General features: G+C 36.5%; 3 protein-coding genes, 1 long non-coding RNA gene and 1 other non-coding gene across 6 annotated transcripts; 2 read left to right on the forward strand and 3 right to left on the reverse strand.

Moving 5' to 3' along the window:
- Positions 1-1,576: 1,576 nt before the first annotated feature.
- On the reverse strand, positions 1,577-2,848 carry LOC145728903 (putative ribonuclease ZC3H12D). The gene is made up of 5 exons (XM_081979442.1): positions 2,688-2,848; positions 2,460-2,631; positions 2,192-2,407; positions 1,914-2,135; positions 1,577-1,855 (listed from the first exon to the last, which is right to left on the reverse strand). The coding sequence occupies exons 1-5, from the start codon at positions 2,758-2,760 to the stop codon at positions 1,651-1,653; spliced, it is 888 nt and encodes a 295-aa protein (XP_081835568.1). The 5' UTR covers positions 2,761-2,848; the 3' UTR covers positions 1,577-1,650.
- Positions 2,849-4,307: 1,459 nt separating this feature from the next.
- Positions 4,308-5,612, forward strand: trsn (translin). The gene is made up of 5 exons (XM_081979448.1): positions 4,308-4,729; positions 4,780-4,873; positions 4,925-5,137; positions 5,195-5,268; positions 5,325-5,612. Exons 1-5 carry the CDS (start codon positions 4,649-4,651, stop codon positions 5,562-5,564), a joined length of 702 nt encoding a protein of 233 aa, XP_081835574.1. The 5' UTR covers positions 4,308-4,648; the 3' UTR covers positions 5,565-5,612.
- On the reverse strand, positions 5,565-6,095 carry LOC145728915 (uncharacterized). Its single transcript, XR_014178186.1, has 2 exons — positions 5,936-6,095; positions 5,565-5,812 (listed from the first exon to the last, which is right to left on the reverse strand). It is a non-coding gene; the product is annotated as an uncharacterized LOC145728915 (long non-coding RNA).
- Positions 6,096-9,269: 3,174 nt separating this feature from the next.
- RpS12 (ribosomal protein S12) lies at positions 9,270-10,653 on the reverse strand. Of its 2 annotated transcripts, none has more exons than XM_081979458.1 (5): positions 10,525-10,653; positions 10,365-10,394; positions 10,016-10,204; positions 9,685-9,841; positions 9,270-9,365 (listed from the first exon to the last, which is right to left on the reverse strand). In XM_081979458.1, exons 2-5 carry the CDS (start codon positions 10,379-10,381, stop codon positions 9,303-9,305), a joined length of 426 nt encoding a protein of 141 aa, XP_081835584.1. In that variant the 5' UTR covers positions 10,382-10,394; positions 10,525-10,653; the 3' UTR covers positions 9,270-9,302. The 2 variants fall into 2 exon arrangements, with proteins under 2 accessions (XP_081835584.1, XP_081835585.1); XM_081979459.1 differs by having other exon boundaries at positions 10,365-10,472; positions 10,525-10,540.
- A 678-nt stretch (positions 10,654-11,331) lies between these two features.
- Positions 11,332-11,403, forward strand: TRNAW-CCA (transfer RNA tryptophan (anticodon CCA)). The gene has a single exon. It is a non-coding gene; the product is annotated as a tRNA-Trp (tRNA).
- The last annotated feature ends 11,095 nt before the right edge of the window (positions 11,404-22,498 follow it).

Raw genomic sequence — 22,498 nt, forward strand, 5'->3', positions numbered from 1 at the left:
AAGCAGAGTTGCCATATTGATCTTCACAATGTTGTCATTTTTCCTAATTTATATAAATCAATTTTAACAAACTGCTGCAATGTTGCCAAACTGGCATATTTTTTGATTTATGACTGAACTTGCGTAATGTCAGCAAATTGACATTTTTGTCGTAGTTGTTCCTGAATTACTCAATTTTTAAAATGTTGTCAAACTGACATTTTAGCTGTCATTTTTTAATACTGATTTTATCATCAGCGCAACGTTGCCAAGTTGTTGTTTTTTTCCGAAAGCCACTTATAAATAAACGATAATCACATTTCAGCAACGTTGCTAGATTTTTATTTTTTGTGTATTTATTTGAATTACAATGTTGCCGAATTGATCAACTTGACAACGTTGCAATATTTGACACTTTTCTAATCTATAAGCCAACGTTGTTAAACTTTTGTTGTTGACATTTTGTCTATAATTTTGCAATGTTGCCATGTTGACATTTTTTCTTAAATTAACCACTAAGTTATAATGTTGCCAAATTGTCATTTCCCCTTGCACTTTTGTAATACTGATTAATCAATGACCACTTTCTGCAATGTTGCCAAATTCACTTTTTTCAAAGTTACTTACAAATGATCAATAATCATATTTTTGCGACGTTGCCAAATTAACTTTCAAAAATTTTGCTTTTTTTAACACTTTTTTGACCAAAATTTGTACAGTGTTGCCAAATGGACATTTTTTTTATTAATTATTTATATATGATGAATATTCATTTTTGCAAGGTTGCCAAAGCATGATTTTTGACATTTGTTCAAAAGGTGTTTATGAATTTAAGTTCAGTACAATGTTGCCAAATTGACTTTATCTCCTAAAGTTACTTACAAATGATCAATAACGATATTTTTGCGACGTTGCCAAATTAACTTTTCTTTCGAAAATTTTGCGGTGTTGTTTTTTTAACACTTTTTCAAAAGTTTTTTAATGAAGGTTTTTGCAATGTTGCCAAATTGACAGTTTTTCCTCAATTTTTGACCAAATTTGTACAGGGTTGGCAAATGTACATTTTTTGGTATTAATTACTTATAAATGATGAATATTAATTTTTGCAAGGTTGCCAAAGTATCATTTTTGACATTTGTTCAAAAGGTGTTTATGAATTTAAGTTCAGTACAATGTTGCCAAATTGACATTTTTTCTGTAGATGTTCTTGAATAGCTCAATTTTTATAATGCTGTTAAATTGACATTTTATCAAAACTGACCGACTTGACAACGTTGCAAAATTTTGTCAATAATCAAAATAACAAATTTTGCAATGTTGCCAAAGTGACTTTTTGAAGTTATGATCATGAGTCACATTTCTGCAACATTGCCAAAGTAAACATATTTGTCTTAAGTTATTTATTAATAAGTTGTTGCCAAACTGACGTTTTTTTCCAATTTTTTACCAAATTTCTACAAATCTAGGATGTAAGACCTAGTTTTATGCATTAATGTGGTTGACATTTGACAGTTACCATTTGACCATATTGACGTGTAAATGTCACAGTGTTGTCACGTTGTGCAATTTGTATACAGTAGGGAAAGACAAACTGCACTTTTTTTTAGTATCAAGACTGAAACGCACATTTACTAGAACAATACAAAAATGACAGCATATAGTCCACGTGGTCTAAAACCGTAGAAACTGTTCCAAGTTGTTTTTACGATTGCCGTGCGGATCAACGGGAAAAATAATCATGTCGTCTACAAAAGTGGGTACCAGCCTACGCTCCTCCACCACCGGCCGTAAATTCGGGTTCCAATTGACAATATCCTGGAAATTGTCCGCTGACACTATGATACCTCCATTGGCCGCCGCCGACTGTACAATGTACCTAGAAACGACACACACAAACCGCATTGTTGCCACGTTTACGCGTAACTGACACAAACCAATCGTCGTAGGGACTTCTCAGCTGGTTCTGTATAAACAAAGTGGGCGTGGTAATGACCAGTTTCTGTCTGACCAACGAGTGAAGCAATTTCTGGTTGGTACTCTCATTCTTGCGCAGTCTGAAGTTGGGCACGAACGCTCTGACCTCGTGACCGCGTTTTTTAAAATAGTCGATGCAAATTTTCAAGCCTTCGACCGAAAATTTTTCTTTCTGACCGTGACTGGGTGAAATGACAGAATTTTGACAGCGGCCACGTTGCCAAACTGTGTGACCTACCTGAAGGCTACATTACTACCGTCAATGTATACGGGGCGTAGCCCTGAACGTTGCTTGACGGACGGACAGTAAAAGTTTTTGCCATATTTTTCCAAACATTCCAATCTTTTGATGTACTCTTCCTTGTAGTTTTGTTGAGTGACTTTAGTGTTATTGAATTTTGGTTCTGTTTGCGCAGGTTTATCCGCTTCCTTACAAGTCACAACCTTATTACCGCTGTAATCAATAAAGCTAATAAAGCGCCCTCTAGAAATTAATTTTAGCAAACCTGTGGCCATTTTGGCGCGGTTTGCACTTGGTTCTGTCCTCAACCACTCTCCAAATTTTCTGCCAAGCATTTTTCCGGTCCAGTCGGCGTTTTTTATGGTTGATCACAATTTTTTCCTCACTGTGAGGTCGTTTCAAGGCTTTTCCACTCACTGATGAAGGTTTCTTTGATCCTGAAACACTGATGAAACTGATTTTTTGCGCTTCAAAGCGATTTTTAAGCGCTTACCAGAGCTTCTAGCACTTGACACTCGCTTGTAGAGTTTCTTTGGTACTTTAACTGTTAATTTGGATGGTTTCATGGTGGGCACTTGAGATAATTTAGAAATAGCGTCAAAAGACGACTTTTTTGACTGTCAACTGTCATTGTCATATATATGATTGCACCTAAATTTACCTGAATGGTTTTTATAAGGTATACAGGACGATTTATATCAGAAACTTCTAAAAATATTATACAGGGAGTGACAGAAGCAGTGGATAAGTATATGAAGGTTTTTGAATTCTTTAAAAATGACAGACCACATATAAGACAACTGACAGATGACTGAACAATGTGTTGTCGTCAAAAAAGTTTCAAAATGGCGCTCAAAATAACAAAACTCTTTTGATCAATGAGGCATTAATACAAAGTTGTTTAAAGCAGTACTTTCACTTTTTCCCAATTAATTTAAAATAGAAAAACAGAGAGAAGGCCAACAAACATTTAGAAAAAATGTTTGACGTTTTTCAATTCCATAAAAATGGCGACCACTTGCCACCTGACAACTGACAGATGACAAACGAGAAAATAACCAACTCTTTTGACAAGCGAGGTATTTGTACCTTGAAGGAATACTTTTACTTGTTCCAAGTAGAAAAAACAGAATGGCGACGCCAAAATAGTGAGATCCGCTTCGCGATTGTTTTCACGGTAGTTTCGGACGCTTCCGCATGTTTTAAGTGTCGCCCCATTACATTTTCGGTCACCCTCCCCACCAGTTAGACACCATATAAAATCTATTTATGTAATACTAGTTTAGCCTGCAGTCTGCAAGTTATTACGTCATCGCGGTATATATTACTACTACGTTTTTAGAGTGAAACACAGTGCAGAAACGTTGATCCGCTTAACCAGTGTCGTACCAATATAATTTGTAGTTAATTTCAGCCATTTTGATTTCCAAGCATTGTGTTTTACACAACTGTCATTGTTATCAAACTCACAGACAGTGTCAAACTGTCAAATAAATGAATAAACTATTTAAAGTAAATGGACGCCCATGGATGGCGCCTAGCAAGGTCTCGTGCGAGTTAACCTTCGCCTTCATCAGGAATTTCAGTTTCTTAGAAATGATGACGCCGGTCAATGTTACGTTACAAATCATTACGTCCATATGTTCAGTCATTAAAGGTTCTAAAAGCTCCTACCTCAGTGAACCGGCAATGTTTTAATTTAGTGTAACTCAATTTTAAAAGCAGTATTAAGTTTTTAAATCAGTTAGTTCCTGCTGGTAGGTAAGTAGGGGACTTTTTGAACAAAAGTTAAAAGGCTTTGATTCAGCCTCTCCTAGGCTTTGTCTGTGACTTCGAAACCGGACATAGCCTAGTCGGGGCTAACTTTCAGCCTTTGACAACTCCCATCCAGGATAGGCACGATTCGATTCATTGACATTTTTTTGTAATGGCGGTTGGGGGTGATTTTTTTACTGTTACAACCCTACTGGCTGTAGTGGCTGTGAAGTTAACACTAATTATTCACTGTAGAGTGTTTGAAGATCTAGTTTTAGCGCAACAACCCTTCAAAATCATTCAAAATTATGATGACGTTGACATTTCTAACTCAAATTGACAGTTTGACAGAACCAAGGCTAGAAAGTTTGTTGAGGTTAGAAAAGTAGTGTTATTCTTATTTTTCCTGTCTCGAATGCGAGAAAACTACTCAAATTACTGTTTAAACTTGCAAAAAAACTAATAAAAACTGCTAAAATTGTAAAAAAAAACAATTTGACGTTTGCCCTCAATTTTGACACAGTTTGTTTGACAGAAGCAACGCCAGAGAAAGTTTGTTGAGGTTAGAAAGTCGTATTTGTTTATTATTGTTTTTCCTGCCTTAAAGACCAGAAAACCACTAAAATTACTGTTTAAAACTTGATTAAAGTTGTAGAGAAAGTTAACAAACGATTTGCCTAGCCTAACCACAAAAACATTATGGCACAGCCCCAAAAAGTCATAACGGAAGTGTTTGCCCCCTTCCAAGAGTATATGAACGCGGAACAAGACGTCCGAGAGGTAAGTAATCCCTCGCCCAACTCCAATAAGACAAGCAATTTCGATTGCAGGTAATTCGCAATATAATGAAAGACATTGAAAAGTCAGTTCGGGAGATTGTTATAGCCCTACAAGTGATCCACAGTGAGATCAATTGCGAGTACAGTAAGTGTTTTTCATTTAAGTGCTCAACACGCTAATTTGTATTGTAACCAGTCCATCAGGCTTTAATCAAAGCTAGAGAACAACTGGAGGTGGTGCAGAAAGGTTTTGCAGCTCTGGACAAAGTTGTGCCCCCTGGCCAGTATTACAGGTACAACGATCACTGGCGTTTTGCTACTCAGAGACTCTGCTTCCTGGCTGCTTTGATAGTTTTCCTGGAGAAAGGTTTTTTGGTTGATCGCGTCACTGCCGCCCAAATGATTGGAGGTTAGTAAGGTTTTAAACTTTTTTGGTGTTTTTAAATTATCATTGGCACACACACAGTGCATGATAAGGACAACATCCACCTGGACTTGGAGGATTACTTAATGGGGCTGTTGAATTTGTCTTCTGAGCTGGTAAGTGGTGGTTAAGTTAGTGTTTTTTGAATGACTTATTTTGGGGGGTTTCTTAGGCCCGTTTTGCTGTCAATTCGGTTACTTTAGGGGACTACAGTCGCCCCCTACAAATTTCCAAGTTTGTCGCCGAACTAAACGCAGGTTTTCGTTTGTTAAACCTTAAAAACGACTCCTTAAGGAAACGTTTTGACGCTTTAAAGTATGACGTTAAGAAGATTGAAGAAGTGGTCTACGACCTGTCTTTAAGGGGGCTGACGCCCGCGGGGCGCAGCGGCACCTCCGAGGAAACAACTTAATTGTTCCTACTAGTTTAAGTATAATTTTTTAATTAAATTAACAGTCAATGTGGTGGTTTTTGTATGCAAACTCTGCACCTCGATTTGGGGGGCGGAGGTCCGTCAATATGGGTGCGGTCTTCTGGACGATTGTAATGCTCCAAACAAGGCAATTGGTGTTGCAATTCATTGTCATTCTTTAAGTGGTCGGGTAGTTTGTCCCAGATTTTGTGTAACGTGTATGAGGACACTGATTGTAGCAAGTATTCCTGGAAAAACATGATTAAGTGGCAACAGTGGATTTTACGCATCACAAATAAGTGACGCTTCTATGTTATCATTAAATCTCCATGGCGCCTGGAAGTTTTGTTTTAATAAAGTTAGTAACTCACCTTAGGGAGAATCTTAAAATGTTCTTTACCCCACCTATTGGGGTTTGTGCTAATAATTTCACACAGTAAATCCCGATTTACGTCGACAGAAGGCATTTTTCTGGTTTTTCTTAACAAAAAATCTCATTTAATACATTGCAGTGTGTGCTTTGTATAAGCACCTTTGATAAACTGAATTTGTTATCCTGAAACGCTTTATCTAACAATATCAACAATTAATCAACTATTCTAATCTTGCGAATCTCCCTTTGTATCCTTAAATTCCGCCCCTAAACCATTACGCTGACATTTATCAATTTTGTTTGAAACTGAATGTCTTTTTTCATGTTTTTAAGGCAATAAGGAGTGTCAGGTTGCCTTTTTTAAACTAACTTCATTTTGACTGCGCGTAACTCCGTTATTTGAGAATCTACAACAAAGTGTAAATATTGAAAGTTGTAGGAAATTTGATTCTTTACAGGGTTGTATTAACGTGTTTTTGCCCTTTCGGGCTTCCTTAAGGAGTTGCAAGGCAAAAAGTGATAGGGTGGTAATACTCATAATTTTTTAAATTAAACTATCAAATGACTGATAACGATTTCAAACAACAGAACAATCAAAATAAAATAAGACAAAAAGTGACAGTATTGACGTATAATATGTCATATGTCACTCTTAGGAAATTTTTATGAAATTAGGGTTTTTAGACCTTTACAACATTTTTAGACGTTCTGGAAAGATTCTAGTCGTTTTTTAACTATTCTAGGCCTTTTTTATTGCAACTTTTAAACATTTTCTATAGTTTCTAAAACTTTTTTAAATGTTCACGGCCTTTTTAAACAATTATAAATCTTTTGCAACATTTCCTAGGATTTATTAAAGACTTTGCAGTATTTTTAGACATTCTGCAACATTTCTAGGCTTTATTACACATTACTAGACCATTTGCAACATTTGTAGACATTTTGCAAAATTTCTATAACTCACTAAACATTTCAAAACATTGTTTAGTATTTTTAGACATTCTGGAACATTTCCAAGCTTTTAGATGTTTTGTAACGTTTCTTTAGGGACAAAATCGCTTGTCAAAGCCACTTGGAGTGAGAAAATGACTGTTTTAAGCACATTTTTGGAATCCTCATTAAATTTCCTATCCAATAACATGAAAAAACACTACAAAATTTAAGACAGTCAGGGAGAAAAGTGGTGTCAAATTTTGAACTGTCAGAAACACAGTTTGAAAGGACAGCCAGAGATAAAATTGTTTATAAAATCCACTTGGAGTGAGAAAATGACTGTTTTAAGCACATTTTTGGAATCTTCATTAAATTTCCTATCCAATAACCTGAAAAAACACTACAAAATGTAAGACAGTCAGGGAGAAAAGTGGTGTCAAATTTTGAACTGTCAGAAACACAGTTTGAAAGGACAGCCAGAGATAAAATCGCCTGTAAATCCCACTTGGAGTGAGAAAATTACTGTTTTAAGCATATTTTTGGAATCCTCATTAAATTTCCTATCCAATAACCTGAAAAAACATTACAAAATTTAAGACAGTCAGGGAGAAAAGTGGTGTCAAAATTTGAACTTCCAGAAACACAGTTTGAAAGGAGTCAGTGACAAAATTGCCTACCAAACTCACTTGGAGTGAGAAAATGACTGTTTTAAGCAAATTTTTGAAATCCTCATTAAATTTCCTATTCAATAATCTAAAAACACTACAAATTTTGGTACAGTAAGGGAGAAAAGTGGAGTCAAAGTTTGAACTGTCAGAACACAGTTTGAAAGGACAGTCAGAGATAAAATCGCCTGTAAATCCCACTTGGAGTGAGAAAATGACTGTTTTAAGCTCATTTTTGGAATCCTCATTAAATTTCCTATCCAATAACCTGAAAAAACATTACAAAATTTAAGACAGTCAGGGAGAAAAGTGGTGTCAAAATTTGAACTTCCAGAAACACAGTTTGAAAGGAGTCAGTGACAAAATTGCCTACCAAACTCACTTGGAGTGAGAAAATGACTGTTTTAAGCAAATTTTTGGAATCCTCATTAAATTTCCTATTCAATAATCTAAAAACACTACAAATTTTGGTACAGTAAGGGAGAAAAGTGGAGTCAAAGTTTGAACTGTCAGAACACAGTTTGAAAGGACAGTTAGAGATAAAATCGCCTGTAAATCCCACTTGGAGTGAGAAAATGACTGTTTTAAGCACATTTTTGGAATCCTCATTAAATTTCCTATCCCATAACCTGAAAAAAACACCACAAAATGTAGGACAGTCAGGGAGAAAAGCGGTGTCAAAGTTTGAACTAACAGAAATACAGTTTGAAAGGGCAGTCAGGGACAAAATTGCCTACCAAACCCACTTGGAGTGAGAAAATTACTGTTTTAAGCACATTTTTGGAATCTGTATTAAATTTTCTATCTAATGACTTTAAAAAACGCTAAAAATTTAAGACAGTCAGGGAGAAAAGTGGTGTCAAAGTTTGAACTGCCAGAAACACAATTTGAAAAGACAGGCAGGGATAAAATTGCCTATAAATCCCACTTGGAGTGAGAAAATTACTGTTTTAAGTACATTTTTGGAATCCTCATTAAATTTTCTATCTAATAACCTGAAAAACACTACAAATTTTGGTACAGTCAGGGAGAAAAGTAGTGTCAAAGTTTGAACTTCCAGAAACACAGTTTGAAAGGAGAGTCAGGGACAAAATTGCCTACAAAACCCACTTGGAGTGAGAAAATTACTGTTTTAAGTACATTTTTGGAGTCCTCATTAAATTTCCTATCTACTAACCTAAAAAAAACACTACCAAATTGAGTACAGTCAGAGAGAAAAACAGTGTCAAAATTTGAACTGCTAGAAACACAGTTTGAAAGGACAGTCAAGGGCAAAATCGCCTGTAAAACCCACTTGGAGTGAGAAAATTACTGTTTTAAGCACACTTTTGAAATCCTCATTGAATTTCCTATCCAATATCCTGAAAAAACACTACAAAATTTAAGACAGTCAGGCAGAAAAGAAGTGTCAAAGTTTGAACTGCAAAACCTCAAAAAATCTAGGGAATTTTTGTGTAATCTTTGGGAAAAATTCTGTCATTTAAGGGTTAACACTGGCAATTTTAGCTTTCCCATGGTGGTTCAAAAGGTATTTTTCGCAATTCTGAACTCTTCGGCAAGTTTAACACACTCTTCCATGGTTGGAGACACATTTAGAAAATTCTGGCAGTTTTAAAATAATTTTTGCAACCTCTGTTAGGTTTACAACGTATTTCTTAACCTAAGTGATGATAGATGGCAAGTTCCCATTCAAAAGACTACAGCAAAGAGGTTTAAAAGCAAAAAAAAAACCAATTCTTGTAAAATTTTATTCACTTAAATAAAAACTTATTTAGAATTCTTTAGGTATTCCTTCAGTACATCCAGGGCTGGAGTCTCTTCACCAAAGTCCTGAAAATCAAACACAACTAATCAATGCACAACAAATCAGACTAACTGGTAGGTTAGTTGGGTAAAATTAAAAATCAGAAGGCAATTTATCAACCAGGGACTGTTTTGGGTTCAGTCTGAAGAGGGAGCCTGCCTTAAGAATCATCATTTAAATGTTTTTCCCAAATTGTATACAGGGTAATTCAAATTTGACTCTCAAAACTAAAATTTCAGACAAAACAGACACCAGATTTGTGTTCTTCATACCAAAAGTAGTAAAAATTTGAATTACCCTGTATAGACGTAAGTTTACAGTGTTTAAAGATGGAAAGTGACTTACCCGAATGACTACACAAGAACTGCCAACCACTTTCCTTGCTTTGCCAGTGTTGTCAATTTTGCACAAACCAGACCATTCGCCCAGTTTTTTGTTGTTGTCCACTTTGATCAGGTCAATTTGGTGCTCAGCACACAGCGCTTGCACTAGTTGCTTATACCTACAAATTACACCAGATTAACAATTGTTGAATTGTGATATTAGTAACAAGACAGTGGTTAAGCAAAAAATCAGATGTGAAGATTACAACCATAGAAAATTCAGTCTGCTTACGGCGGATCATCATTTAAATCATAATAGACATTATTTAGTGTTGACTAAGTCTAAAACCTACCTGGCCTCATCGCAGTTTTCAGCCAAAACGCACAACACAGCTTGTCTTTTGTCCAAAGCTTTGGCGGCCTCGTGTATTCCGTGCACGACCCCGTCGTGAATAAGGGCGGTTTTCAGGACTTCTTGCAGGGCCTGGTGAACGTCCATGGGGCCTCCACTGACCGCAACGGGCACAGAGGGAGTGTCATCTCTAAAAACATCCTCGAGTCAACACTTGCTTACAGCCAAAATCCCGCTAGTGTCCCCACGGCCCCCATTAACGCGGAGGCCATGGGGACCATAGGGATGATCGCTTTAAACCAGTCAACTCTCAATTTCTAGAGAGGAATTTGAGGTTAGGAGGTACTCACGCTTCATCGCCGGACATCTTGGATTAGAATCTGGAAATTGCAAAAAATACCGAATGTAATGTAACGTTAAAGGGTTCGCGCACCAGACTGAGGGTGGTTTAACACCGACTAGAAAGGGATGTAAGTGGAAAAAAGTGATTTTCAAATCGAGTTGATTTACCTTTGCGTCTGTCGGGGTTGCAGGTTGGCGTCGAAAAGAAATGTCAACATGAGTCGACTGTCAAACTTCAACTTTTTTGATAGACAGTGTTGCCAAATCCATTTTTCCAAACCAAACAAATTTTACCGATTTTATTTTTAACCCCTAAACAATTTTACGAGCTGTCAAAGTAAAAAAGCTAAATAAATTGGTGATTTACGTAAAACTGAGGAGGAAATTTTCCACAGCACAGTTCGATCTGACAGTTTTGTGAAACTTGTAAAACTGGCAAGTGTAATGACATACTGGAGTTTTTTCCTTTTATTATTCTCTTCTTAATTCATTAATAATTTACTAAACTAACTGTAATTAAACTTAAAAATCTTAGTAAAAGAAGAGACCAAACTGCAAAAAGAGACAGCGGCAACACTGCCTGTTCCAATGACTTTTACTGACACTTTTGACAGACCGCTTAGTTTGACGTTTTGCGTGAATCGGTGCTAGTTTTTCAAACTTCCGCTCGTTATTTTAGCCTAAAATTGAGTATTTAGTGCCTTTTTAATAGCGTGACAATGTAAATTAGCCGGTATAGTGACAAACTAGTGAATAAAACAGTGTGCACTGATCCACTAATGTCGGGTAAGTCAATTTTATTGATTGTCACTTTACTTCTAGTAAAAACTGTTTTCCCACCTTAAATCCACTTTTTTGTTAGTTTTAACTTTAAATTAGTATCAGTGACAAAGTCTTAATAAAAATTTAGAAGAATTTTCAAAGAAAATTCCATACTACAGGTTATATAGAGTTAAATGGGTTAATCGTGTAACTGACTCCGTGGCGCAACGGTAGCGCGTCTGACTCCAGATCAGAAGGTTGCGTGTTCAAATCACGTCGGGGTCAATCACTTTTTTATTTTTTTTCTCTCCACCAATTTAATTCTAACCGCACTAGGCGACCTCTGGGGGCCATTCGGAAACTTAAAAGTCAAGTTTTGCCCCGGCAAACAAATACACACACATCAGACCAAGTTTTGTTAAATTCCTGTCAAGGGACCGATAAACAACTCGTTTTTTAGGGAAAAAGTTTAGTTTCCTTTACGGAGGTTTTTCCCTATAAAAACCCCAGTTTCCCGGCTAACTTTAATAGTTTTCGTAGGAATTACGTACTTCGCAATAATGGAGATGATTATGCAAAGTTTCCCCCCCGCTTCAGTGCTCTATTGCCGGAAAAATGGGATTAAACGGTTACACTTGGATTTTTGACTTTAAGTTTCGTTTTCCGCCCCGCGGGGCGGTAAAAGTATACGTTCGTAAGGTTTTGAGCTCAGTCAAAGTGGGTTAAACGTGGATCAGCTTGATTGATGACTCAATCTGATTTTCTTTTGTTCAGATCGTTGGGAAAAACTCTTTAAAATTAGAGTAGAAATTGCTTTTTTGGGTAAATTGGCACACCAAATTTGAGTCAAATCAGTTCAGTATTAACAAAGTTATTAAGTTATACATTTTAACCTCCCATGAAGGTGAAAATGTACAACGCTGTAACTCATTAACGGATTGAGTTAGAAAGTTGAAATTTGGCTTAAATATGCAGTGAAACAACGTCTTTAGATGACTGAATTTAAAATTGTGTATTTCAGTTGCATGAAGTGTTTTTACGCTAATTTTAACTTTACCTTATCTGAGGGTTAACATTGACTCGGTTAATACAAAATAGACCCCTTAAGTAGTCTGCATTCCAAATTTGAGCTAAATCGAAGCAGTATTAACAAAGTTATTAAGTGATACATTTCAACCTCCCAAGAAGGTGAAAATGTACAACGCTGTAACTCATCAACGAATTGAGTTAGAAGGTTGAAATTTGGCATAAATATCCAGTAAAACAACGTCTTTTAGATGACTAAATTTAAAATTGTGTATTTCAGTTGCATGAAGTGTTTTTACGCTAATATTAACTTTTACCTTACCTGAGGGTTAACATTGACTCGGTTAATACAAAATAGACACCTTAAGTAGTCTGGATTCCAAATTTGAGCTTAATCGGAGCAATATTAACAAAGTTATTAGTTGGTACATTTTAACCTCCCATGAAGGTAAAAATGTACACTGTTGTAACTCATCAACGAATTGAGTTAGAAGGTTGAAAGAGTTTGAAGGTATTTCGTTAACGAGTTACAGCGTTGTACATTTTCACCTCCTTGTAAGGTCAAAATGTATCATCTCATAACTCCGTTAATACTGCACCGATTGAGCTGAAATTTGGTGTGCACACTAACTAATATAATTTAAATATATTTTGAAACTTTTTTCCGGAGAATTTCCCCTCGGGGAATAGGAAAAAAAACGAAAACGATTCCATCATTCGACTTCTTAAAACGCCGTCGTTTCACCCTCTGTTCCCGATTGAAAATTGCTCTTTTATTTGGACAATCAGAGTTTTTTTCGTCGATTGCTCGTAAAATACGCCTTTGTTTGATTCACGCCATTTCCTACTAAAATAAAAGTAAATTCCCGATGATTTCGGTCGGGCGGGCGGTACGGACTCACGGGATAAATTACCGTTTTTTCCCCCGTTCGTTTCATCCCGGTGCAACTCCTATTAACATTCCTTTGATGCATGAGGGTCTAGAGACCCAAATTTAAGAAAAAAGCAAAACTCTGCCTTCTTGAAAATAATCTAATAACCGTCACTTCAAGCCAAGGAACCGCTATAATATCGGTAATTTTGTTTGGAAAACCAGCCGGCAACATCAATCATTTCGTTTCGCAAAGAAAGGAAAAAAATTAAAGAGAACCGGAACGAAGTTTCTTTGAATAAATTTGACTTTTATTAATTTTCTTTTTGTCAGAAGACCGAAAAGGGGATTGCTGAAACGCGCATATCCAAACTGGCTTTCCTTTCTGTAATTCCGCAGAAAATATTGGCTTTGTCGTAAAAGTCCGGTTATCGGGAATAAAAGTAGTTGAAGCAAGAAGTTTAATAGCGAAAATCGCACCCCTCTAGTTGCTTCCATTGCGAAGCTAGAAGGTTGTACATTTTCACCTCTGTGGGAGGTTGAAGTGTACGAGCGTATAACTTCTTTAATATTGCTTCGATTGAGTTGAAATTTTGTGTACATACTATCCGTGTAAAACTACTTCAACGGTATGATCTAAATTTGTTGAGTTAAAAAGGTGTTTTTATTGTATGTTTATGCAAAATTTCAACTTTCTAGCTCATTTCGTTAACGACTTACAAGGTTGTACATTTTCACCTCCTGGTAAAGTCAAAATGTATCACGCTATAACGTCATTAATACTTATCGGATTGAGCTGAAATTTGGTGTGCAGACCACTTAAAGTGTCTATTTTCTATTGAGCAGGCAAAACTTAACCTTTCTGTCATTAAAAGCCAATATCCGTATAAAACAACTTCAAGTGCTTGATTTAGAACTTTATAAGTCTGGTCAGTTAAAAAGATCGTTCTACTGAATATTTGTACAAAATTTCAACCTTCTAGCTCATTTCGTTAACGAGTTACAGCGTTGTACATTTTCACCTCCTTGTAAAGTCAAAATGTATCACGCCATAACGTCATTAATACTAATCCGATTAAGCTGAAATTTGGTATGCAGATTACTTAAAGTGTCTATTTTAAACTGTCCAGGTGAAAACTAACCATTCTATCACTTGAAGCCAATATCAGCGTAAAACAACTTCAAGTGCTTGATTTAGAACCTTAGAAATTTGTTGAGTTAAAAAGGTGGTTTTACTGCGTGTTTATGCAAAATTTCAACCTTCTAGCTCTTTTTGTTATCGAGTTACAGCGTTGTACATTTTCACCTCTTTGGGAGGTTGAAATGTACAAGCTCATAACTCCTTTAATACTGGTCCGATTCGGTTCATTTTTAGTGTGTGGCTCGCTTATTTAGTTAAGTATAAATAGACAAGGTCAGAAATATAACGAGGGGTTGTACCACCCCCTTCTAAAACTTTCCAAATCCAGTTGCTTCAAATTCATCGAAAACTTTAATTAATCGTGAAAGTTTCGACGGATCCAATTATTTACGAATAGGGTTGGAAAGTTGCAATTTTTGCAAAATAAAAAACATTTTTTAACAAAGAAGGACGTGCGTAAACTCGTCCTCGTGCTTAATATAGAAAACCTTCAGCCGAACTAGAAAACTGTCCGGCAAACGTGCGCCGCATTGAGAAAAGATGATTTTCCGTTTTCCCTTCGTTTCGGCTCTATGAAGATTGATATCGTAAAAGCGGAATGGCTCTGACAATACGGTTATTTGTTCCTTTTACTTTTATTCGACGGAAAAATGGAGGACGGTTTGATTAATTGAGATGCGTCCCTGTCGTGGACGCGATACGTTTATAACTGGATTACCGAAACGGTCGTATATTCCGATTCGTCGGCTATTTGTCTTTTTATCTCCGGCTGTCCATCATTAACCGAAATAGAAAAGTTATTTCTTTCAGTCGGTAAATAATAATATAAAAGGAAAGGAATTACAGGAGATATAGAAAGCTACAGTGAAAGTTTCAGCTAAATCGGACTAGTGGTTTCGGAGATATAAGGTTGTACATTTTCACCTCCTTAGGAGGTTAAAATGTATTTCCTCACAACTCCGTTAATATTTGTCCGATTGGGTTTAAATTTGGAATGCAGACTAGTTAAGGTGTCTATTTTCTATTAACTAAGTCAATGTTAACCCTCAAATAAGTTAAAGCTAACATTAGCGTAAAAAGACTTCATGCAACTGAAATACACCCTTTTAAATTTAGTCACCAAAAAGACGTTGTTTCACTGCATATTTGTGCCAAATTTCAACCTTCTAACTCAATCCGTTGATGAGTTACAGCGTTGTACACTTAATAACTTAATAACTTTGTTAATACTGCTCCGATTAAGCTCAAATTTGGAATGTAGACTACTTAAGGTGTCTATTTTGTATTAACCGAGTCAATGTTGACCCTTAGATAAGGTAAAGTTAACATTAGCGTAAAAATACTTCATGCAACTGAAATACACAATTTTAAATTTACTCACCAAAAAGACATTGTTTCACTGCATATTTGTGCCAAATTTCAACCTTCTAACTCAATCCGTTGATGAGTTACAGCGTTGTACATTTTCACCTTCATGGGAGGTTGAAATGTATTACTTAATAACTTTGTTAATACTGCTCCAATTAAGCTCAAATTTGGAATGTAGACTACTTAAGGTGTCTATTTTGTATTAACCGAGTCAATGTTAACCCTCAGATAAAGTAAAGTTAAAATTAGCGTAAAAACACTTCATGCAACTAAAATGCACCATTTTAAATTTAGTCACCAAAAAGACATTGTTTCACTGCATATTTGTGCCAAATTTCAACCTTCTATCTCAATCCGTTGACGAGTTACAATAGTGTACATTTTCACCTTCATGGGAGGTTAAAATGTATCACTTAATAACTTTGTTAATACTGCTCCGATTAAGCTCAAATTTGGAATCCAGACTACTTAAGGTGTCTATTTTGTATTAACCGAGTCAATGTTAACCCTCAGGTAAGGTAAAGTTAACATTAGCGTAAAAATACTTCATGCAACTGAAATACACAATTTTAAATTTAGTCACCAAAAAGACATTGTTTCACTGCATATTTGTGCCAAATTTCAACCTTCTAACTCAATCCGTTGATGAGTTACAGCGTTGTACATTTTCACCTTCATGGGAGGTTGAAATGTATTACTTAATAACTTTGTTAATACTGCTCCAATTAAGCTCAAATTTGGAATCCAGACTACTTAAGGTGTCTATTTTGTATTAACCGAGTCAATGTTAACCATCAGATAAGGTAAAGTTAAAATTAGGGGAAAAACACTTCATGCAACTGAAATACACAATTTTGAATTAAGTCATCTAAAAGACGTTGTTTTACTGGATATTTATGCCAAATTTCAACCTTCTAAGTCAATCCGTTGATGAGTTACAACAGTGTACATTTTCACCTTCATGGGAGGTTGAAATGTATCACTTAATAACTTTGTTAATACTGTTCCGATTAAGCTCAAATTTGGACTGCAGACTACTTTAGGTCCGTAAAATTTTTAATTAAATCCGGTAAACACAAACGAAAGTGTACGGCTCGGAAGACGGAAATAAAGCATGAAAGTTTTCCTCGTTAGGAAAGATAACCCATAAATCCCTGAAAACGATCCCTCCATTATCCCATGAATACACAAGTCGAGTAAAACGGGACCCTTTACCATTATTTTATGGAATCATCCCCGTCTTGACGAAAGCAAAAGGGACGTTTGCATTTAAATACCGAAGAAAGGGTTGAAAATGTATTATTTGAGGGTTGTAGAAAATCGGGCGCAATTATTTTCCACCTTAGAAAACCGTCCTGAATTGACGTTAATTAATAAAATAACGTGTGACAACTGAATTTCTAGAGAATCACCCTCGTTTGCCGGTTCAAATAAAAAAAAAACGAAGTTGGAGGGATGGAAATGAATCAGACTTTTCAAGGCCGGATTTCATCATTGTCGTTTGTCCCAGACATGTAAAACCGGATCCATTTTAAAGGGAGAGGATGACATTTTAGTATTCAGCAGAAGCGCGTCTTCTTTTCAACTTGACCTTCCGAAAATCAATAATTGTGTAATGCGATCCTACCGGCTGCGCCAATTTACCCTAAAATTTTTAAAACTTTACCACTAATAAGAGAAGGTTTTACTGAATGTCTGTACAAAATTTCAACTTTCCACTTCGATCCGTTGATGAGTTACAGCCGTTGTACATTTTCACCTTTTAGGGAGGTTGAAATGTACAAGCGTATAACTTGATTAATACTGCTCCGATTGAGCTGAAATTTGGTGTGTGCACTACTTAGCGAATGTATTGTCACACTCTGTAGACGAAATTTGAACTGGATCGGATCAATACTAACCCAGTTACAGGGTGGTACATTTCAATCTCCTATTCCGGGCTGAACCGGATTTTTAGCTTCCAAACTACCAGAAAACAATTTATCTAAAACGAATATTGATTGAACGATGATGTCGCTTTCCACTTGTAAAATGATTATTTAAAATTTGCTCAAAAACGAGCGAAAGCAATTAAAATCCCCGTTTTGCAGGTAGGAGAAGGTCTGTTTACGACGTCGACGTAATTGGATTTGTTAAGTTTTCATGTCTTTAGCGCTTTTATTAAAGTCGATCGGCGATGCTGCACTCTGAATGCTAAACAACTCCAAGTGCGATTATTGTGCATTTGCTCTGACAGATAAACAAGATATAATTAAGTTTGAGAGCAAAAATTAGCCCAATCAGAGCGCTATTAACAGAGCTACAGAGGGGTACATTTCCACCTCTCAAGAAGGTGAAAATGTACAAGCCTGTAACTCATCAACCAGTTGAGGTAGGGAGTTGAAATTTTGCATAAATATTCAGTAAAACCACATCTTTTAGATGACTAAACTTGGAAATGTCTAGATTATTTTTTTCAAGTATTTTTAGGCTGACGTCCTCTTTGGCCTACACAAAAGTAAATTCTTACTAGCTTCATATAAAGTATATACGTTGAGTAATCTGCACACCAAATTTGAGCTTAATCGGACGAGTATTAACGGAGTTATGCAGTGGTACATTTGCACCTTCTTGGGAGGTGGAAATGTACAACGCTGTATCTTGAGAACGGTTTGAGCTAGAATGTTGAAATTTTGTATACACATACACTGAGGCCACTAGTTTAAATCGCCAAATTTAGAATTGTCCAGCTTCATTAATTCTAATAATAGAAGTTATCCTTACTTGATCCATTAAAAGTACGTCAAATAAGTAAACTGACCACCAAATTTGACTCGAATCAGATCACTATTAAATAAGTTATAGAGTTGTACATTTTGACCTCCCAAGAAGGTGAAAATGTACGTTTTAAATTAGTTTTTTTATCTTTTTAGAGTTTTTGTAGGGTTTTTCAACATAACAAACCTCTCGGGTCCTCCAACACGACCTTATCGCGGCCGTTGCGATTGATATTAAGCGTTCCGGCATTCGATTCGCCTCTCCGGCCCGATAAACAATTAATCAGCGGCGGATAAAATCCATTTTCGCAAGAAACAATCAGTTATAAACCACCCCCGGTCGGGTAACTATTGTTTCGCCCGATCGCCCCCATAAATTTCTCGCCTTATCTTTATTAAATAGTGAATTCCCGCCAAACTGGGTTATTCGCATCGAAAATACACCGACAACTAGACTATCGCTGGATTCCATGCTAATTGCCTCAATCGGATTGTTATCGGTTGCGCTCGAACAAGTGCGAATTAAGCAAACAAACCGATCGTATTTATTCAGCAGAGCAACGTGAAATCCTCCCGCAAATAATCAACGAAATTTCCATTCCGCAGTGAAACGCAAAAGTCGAATTCAGCAAATTTGAATTTTGTAGCGTTTGTACATTTTCACCTCCCAAAGAGGTGCAAAATGTACAACCCCATATCTCGTGAACGCGTTGTGTTAGAAGATTGAAATTTTGCCCAAACATGCACTAGAATCATATCTTTTAGTTGACTGAACTTGGAAATGTCTCAATTTGTTTCTTGAAACGTTTTTAAGCGGATGTTATCTGTAGCCTACAAAAAATTTGTGTAGTAGAAAATGTATACATTAAGTAATCTGCATACCAAATTTGAGCCCAATCGGACAAGTATTAAGGGAGTTATGCGGTGGTACATTTCCACCTCTGAAGAAGGTGTAAATGTACGACGCTGTAACTTGAGAACGAATTGAGGTAGAAAGTTAAAATTTTGCACAAACATGCAGTAGAATCACATCTTTCAGCTGACTAGTTTTGGAAATGTCTAGATTAGTGGCTTGAAGTATTTTCACGCAGATATTGTGTTTAGTTTAGACGAAGGCAAATCCTGACTCGCTTAGTATAAAGTGTATACATGAAGTAGTCTGCACACCAAATTTCAGCTCAATCGTACTAGGATTAAGGGAGTTATGCGGTGGTACATTTCCACCTCCCAAGAAGGTGAAAATGTACGACGCTGTAACTTGAGAACGAATTGAGGTACAAAGTTGAAATTTTGTGAAAACATGCAAAAAGATATCATCTTTTATTTGACTAATTTTGGAAATGCCTGGATTAGTGGCTTGAAGTATTTTCACGCAGATGTTGTCTTTAGCTTAGACAAAGGCAAATCACGATTCGTTTAGTATAAAGTATATACATCAAGTAGTCTGCAAACCAAATTTCAGCTCAATCGTGCTAGTATTAAGGGAGTTATGCGGTGGTACTTTCCACCTCTCAAGAAGGTGAAAATGTACGACGCTGTAACTTGAGAACGAATTGAGGTAGAGAGTTGAAATTTTGCACAAACATGCAGTAGAATCACATCTTTCAGCTGACTAGTTTTGGAAATGTCTAGATTAGCGGCCCGAAGTGTTTTTACGTGGATGTTGTCTTTAGGTTAGACAAAGACAAATCCTGACTCGCTTAGTATAAAGTATAAATATGAAGTAGTCTGCACACCAAATTTCAGCTCAATCGTAGTAGTATTAAGGGAGTTATGCGGTGGTACATTTCCACCTCTCAAGAAGGTGAAAATGTACGACGCTGTAACTTGAGAACGAATTGAGGTAGAGAGTTGAAATTTTGCACAAACATGCAGTAGAATCACATCTTTCAGCTGACTAGTTTTGGAAATGTATAGATTAGCGGCCCGAAGTGTTTTTACGTGGATGTTGTCTTTAGGTTAGACAAAGACAAATCCTGACTCGCTTAGTATAAAGTATAAATATGAAGTAGTCTGCACACCAAATTTCAGCTCAATCGTAGTAGTATTAAGGGAGTTATGCGGTGGTACATTTCCACCTCTCAAGAAGGTGAAAATGTACGACGCTGTAACTTGAGAACGAATTGAGGTAGAGAGTTGAAATTTTGCCCAAAAATGCAGTAGAATCACGTCTTTCAGCTGACTGGTTTTGGAAATGGGTAGATTGGCGGCTTGACGTATTTTTACGTAGATGTTGTCTTTAGCTTAGACAAAGGCAAATCGTGACTCGCTTAGTATAAAGTATATACATGAAGTAGTCTGCACACCAAATTTCAGCTCAATCGTACTAGTATTAAGGGAGTTATGCGGTGGTACATTTCCACCTCTCAAGAAGGTGAAAATGTACGACGCTGTAACTTGAGAACGAGTTGAGGTAGAGAGTTGAAATTTTGCACAAACATGCAGTAGAATCATATCTTTTAGTTGACTAATCTTGGAAATGTCTAGATTAGTTACTTGAAACATTTTTACGCAGATATTGTCTTTAACCTGCAGAAAAGTTTGTTTTGGTGTTGTAGTAGAAAATGTATACATTAAATAGTCCGCATACCAAATTTAAGCCCAATCGGACCAGTATTAACCAAGTTATGTGGCGGTACATTTTCACCTCTCAAGAAGGTAAAAATGTACAACGCTGTAACTCATCAACGAATCAAGGTAGAGAGTTGAAATTTTGCACAAACATGCAGTAAAACCACATCTTTTAGCTGACTGGATATGGAAGTGTCTGAATTAGTTTGTTAAACACACTTTTACGTAAATGTTGTGTAGCTTTTGTGTAGCTGTAGCTTACACAAAAGTGAATTTTGAACTGTGTAGTATAAAATGTACGTATTAAATAGTCTATACGCCAAATTTGAAGCCAATCAAAGCAACAGCAAAGGAGCTACAAAGCTGTACATTTCCACCTCTCAAGAAGGTGCAAATGTACACTCGTTAACTGGTTGAGTTAGAAAGTTTAAATTTCAGACACACGGTCATTCTATGCTTCCTATCTTAGGGAGGTGAAAATGTACAACTCTGTAACTCCCTTAATGTCAGTCCGATTGTACTCATTTTTTCTGTATGGTTTTGACTGAAATGAAACGGATTTTTCTTCGAGGGTGGAACAAGAAAAAATAAAAGACTTCGGGGGGCGAAAAACACAAACGCATTGTGACAGATGAACCGAATTAGCGAAAAGACGGAAACAAAAAGAGCCTATTGACCCGGAGAACGTCCGACTACTTTTCACGCAAACGGACAAACCGTCATTTGTTTCGGGGGCCTGGTTGCGCGATGGAAAACCGCAATGTCCGAGCGGTGATTTCGTCGATTCATCAATCAGACAAGGAAACTCACTTTCCGGTCCCCGGGAACGAATAAAAGTTGCATTTTTCTCGCAATTGAATTTTCTTGCTGATGCGACGCTTCTTTTGTTGCGGTTCGTGGTGATATTTCAAGATTTTGCGTTGTTGCCCCCCCGAGGCGGTTTAATTTTATTATCGTCTCCGACCGCTCGCTTTCAAAGTTATTTTAGTGGAAAACGTCCCAATATTGACCACAACTCTATTATATAGAAAGAAAAATGTCACTAAAACGGCCTGTGTGCGTGTTATTTAGAATTGTACATTTTTCACCTCCTTGGGAGGTTGAAATGTACACCTACACGGCTGTGTTAGTGTTGGTCTGATTGGCTTCAAATTTGGTGTGTGGACTACTTAATGTATACATTTTACACCAATTCGGTCAAAATGAACTTTTGTCTAAACTAAAACCAACATTCGCGTAAAAATACTGCAAGCAATTCCCCCAGTTAGTCAACTAAAAGCTCTGGTTTTACTGTAGGTTTGTGCAAAATTTCAACTTTCTACTTCGTTTCGTTGATGAGTTACAGCGTTGTACATTTTAACCTTCTTGGGAGGTGGAAATGTACCACTGCATAACTCCGTTAATACTAGTCCGATTAAGCGGAAAATTGGTGTGCATACTACTTAATGTATATACTTTATACTAAACTAGTCAAAAATTGCTTTTGTATAAGCTGAAAACAACAGCCGCGTAAAAATACTTCAAGCAACTAATCCAGTCATTTCCCAAGTTAGTCAACTTTTACTGTATGTTTGTGCAAAATTTCAACTTTCTACTTCGTTTCGTTGATGAGTTACAGCGTTGTACATTTTCACCTTCTTGGGAGGT

The sequence above is a fragment of the Ips typographus genome, linkage group LG5 (genome assembly GCF_016097725.1).
Source record: "Ips typographus isolate SLU linkage group LG5, UJ_Ityp_2.0, whole genome shotgun sequence".
NCBI lineage: Eukaryota > Metazoa > Arthropoda > Insecta > Coleoptera > Curculionidae > Ips > Ips typographus.

Bases quoted from the DNA above. Each gene is read 5' to 3' on its own strand.
- LOC145728903 (XM_081979442.1), bottom strand. From the start codon at position 2,760: ATGAAACCATCCAAATTAACAGTTAAAGTACCAAAGAAACTCTACAAG. The intron at 2,632-2,687 runs GTAAGCGCTTAA...TCAGTGTTTCAG, and splicing joins GTCAAGTGCTAGAAGCTCTG to GATCAAAGAAACCTTCATCA. The intron at 2,136-2,191 runs GTAGGTCACACA...CATTTCACCCAG, and splicing joins GGTAGTAATGTAGCCTTCAG to TCACGGTCAGAAAGAAAAAT.
- trsn (XM_081979448.1), top strand. From the start codon at position 4,649: ATGGCACAGCCCCAAAAAGTCATAACGGAAGTGTTTGCCCCCTTCCAA. The intron at 4,874-4,924 runs GTAAGTGTTTTT...TATTGTAACCAG, and splicing joins TGAGATCAATTGCGAGTACA to TCCATCAGGCTTTAATCAAA. The intron at 5,269-5,324 runs GTAAGTGGTGGT...GGGGTTTCTTAG, and splicing joins TGAATTTGTCTTCTGAGCTG to GCCCGTTTTGCTGTCAATTC.
- RpS12 (XM_081979458.1), bottom strand. The intron at 9,842-10,015 runs GTAGGTTTTAGA...TGTAATTTGTAG, and splicing joins GAAAACTGCGATGAGGCCAG to GTATAAGCAACTAGTGCAAG. The intron at 9,366-9,684 runs GTAAGTCACTTT...TTTGATTTTCAG, and splicing joins GTTCTTGTGTAGTCATTCGG to GACTTTGGTGAAGAGACTCC.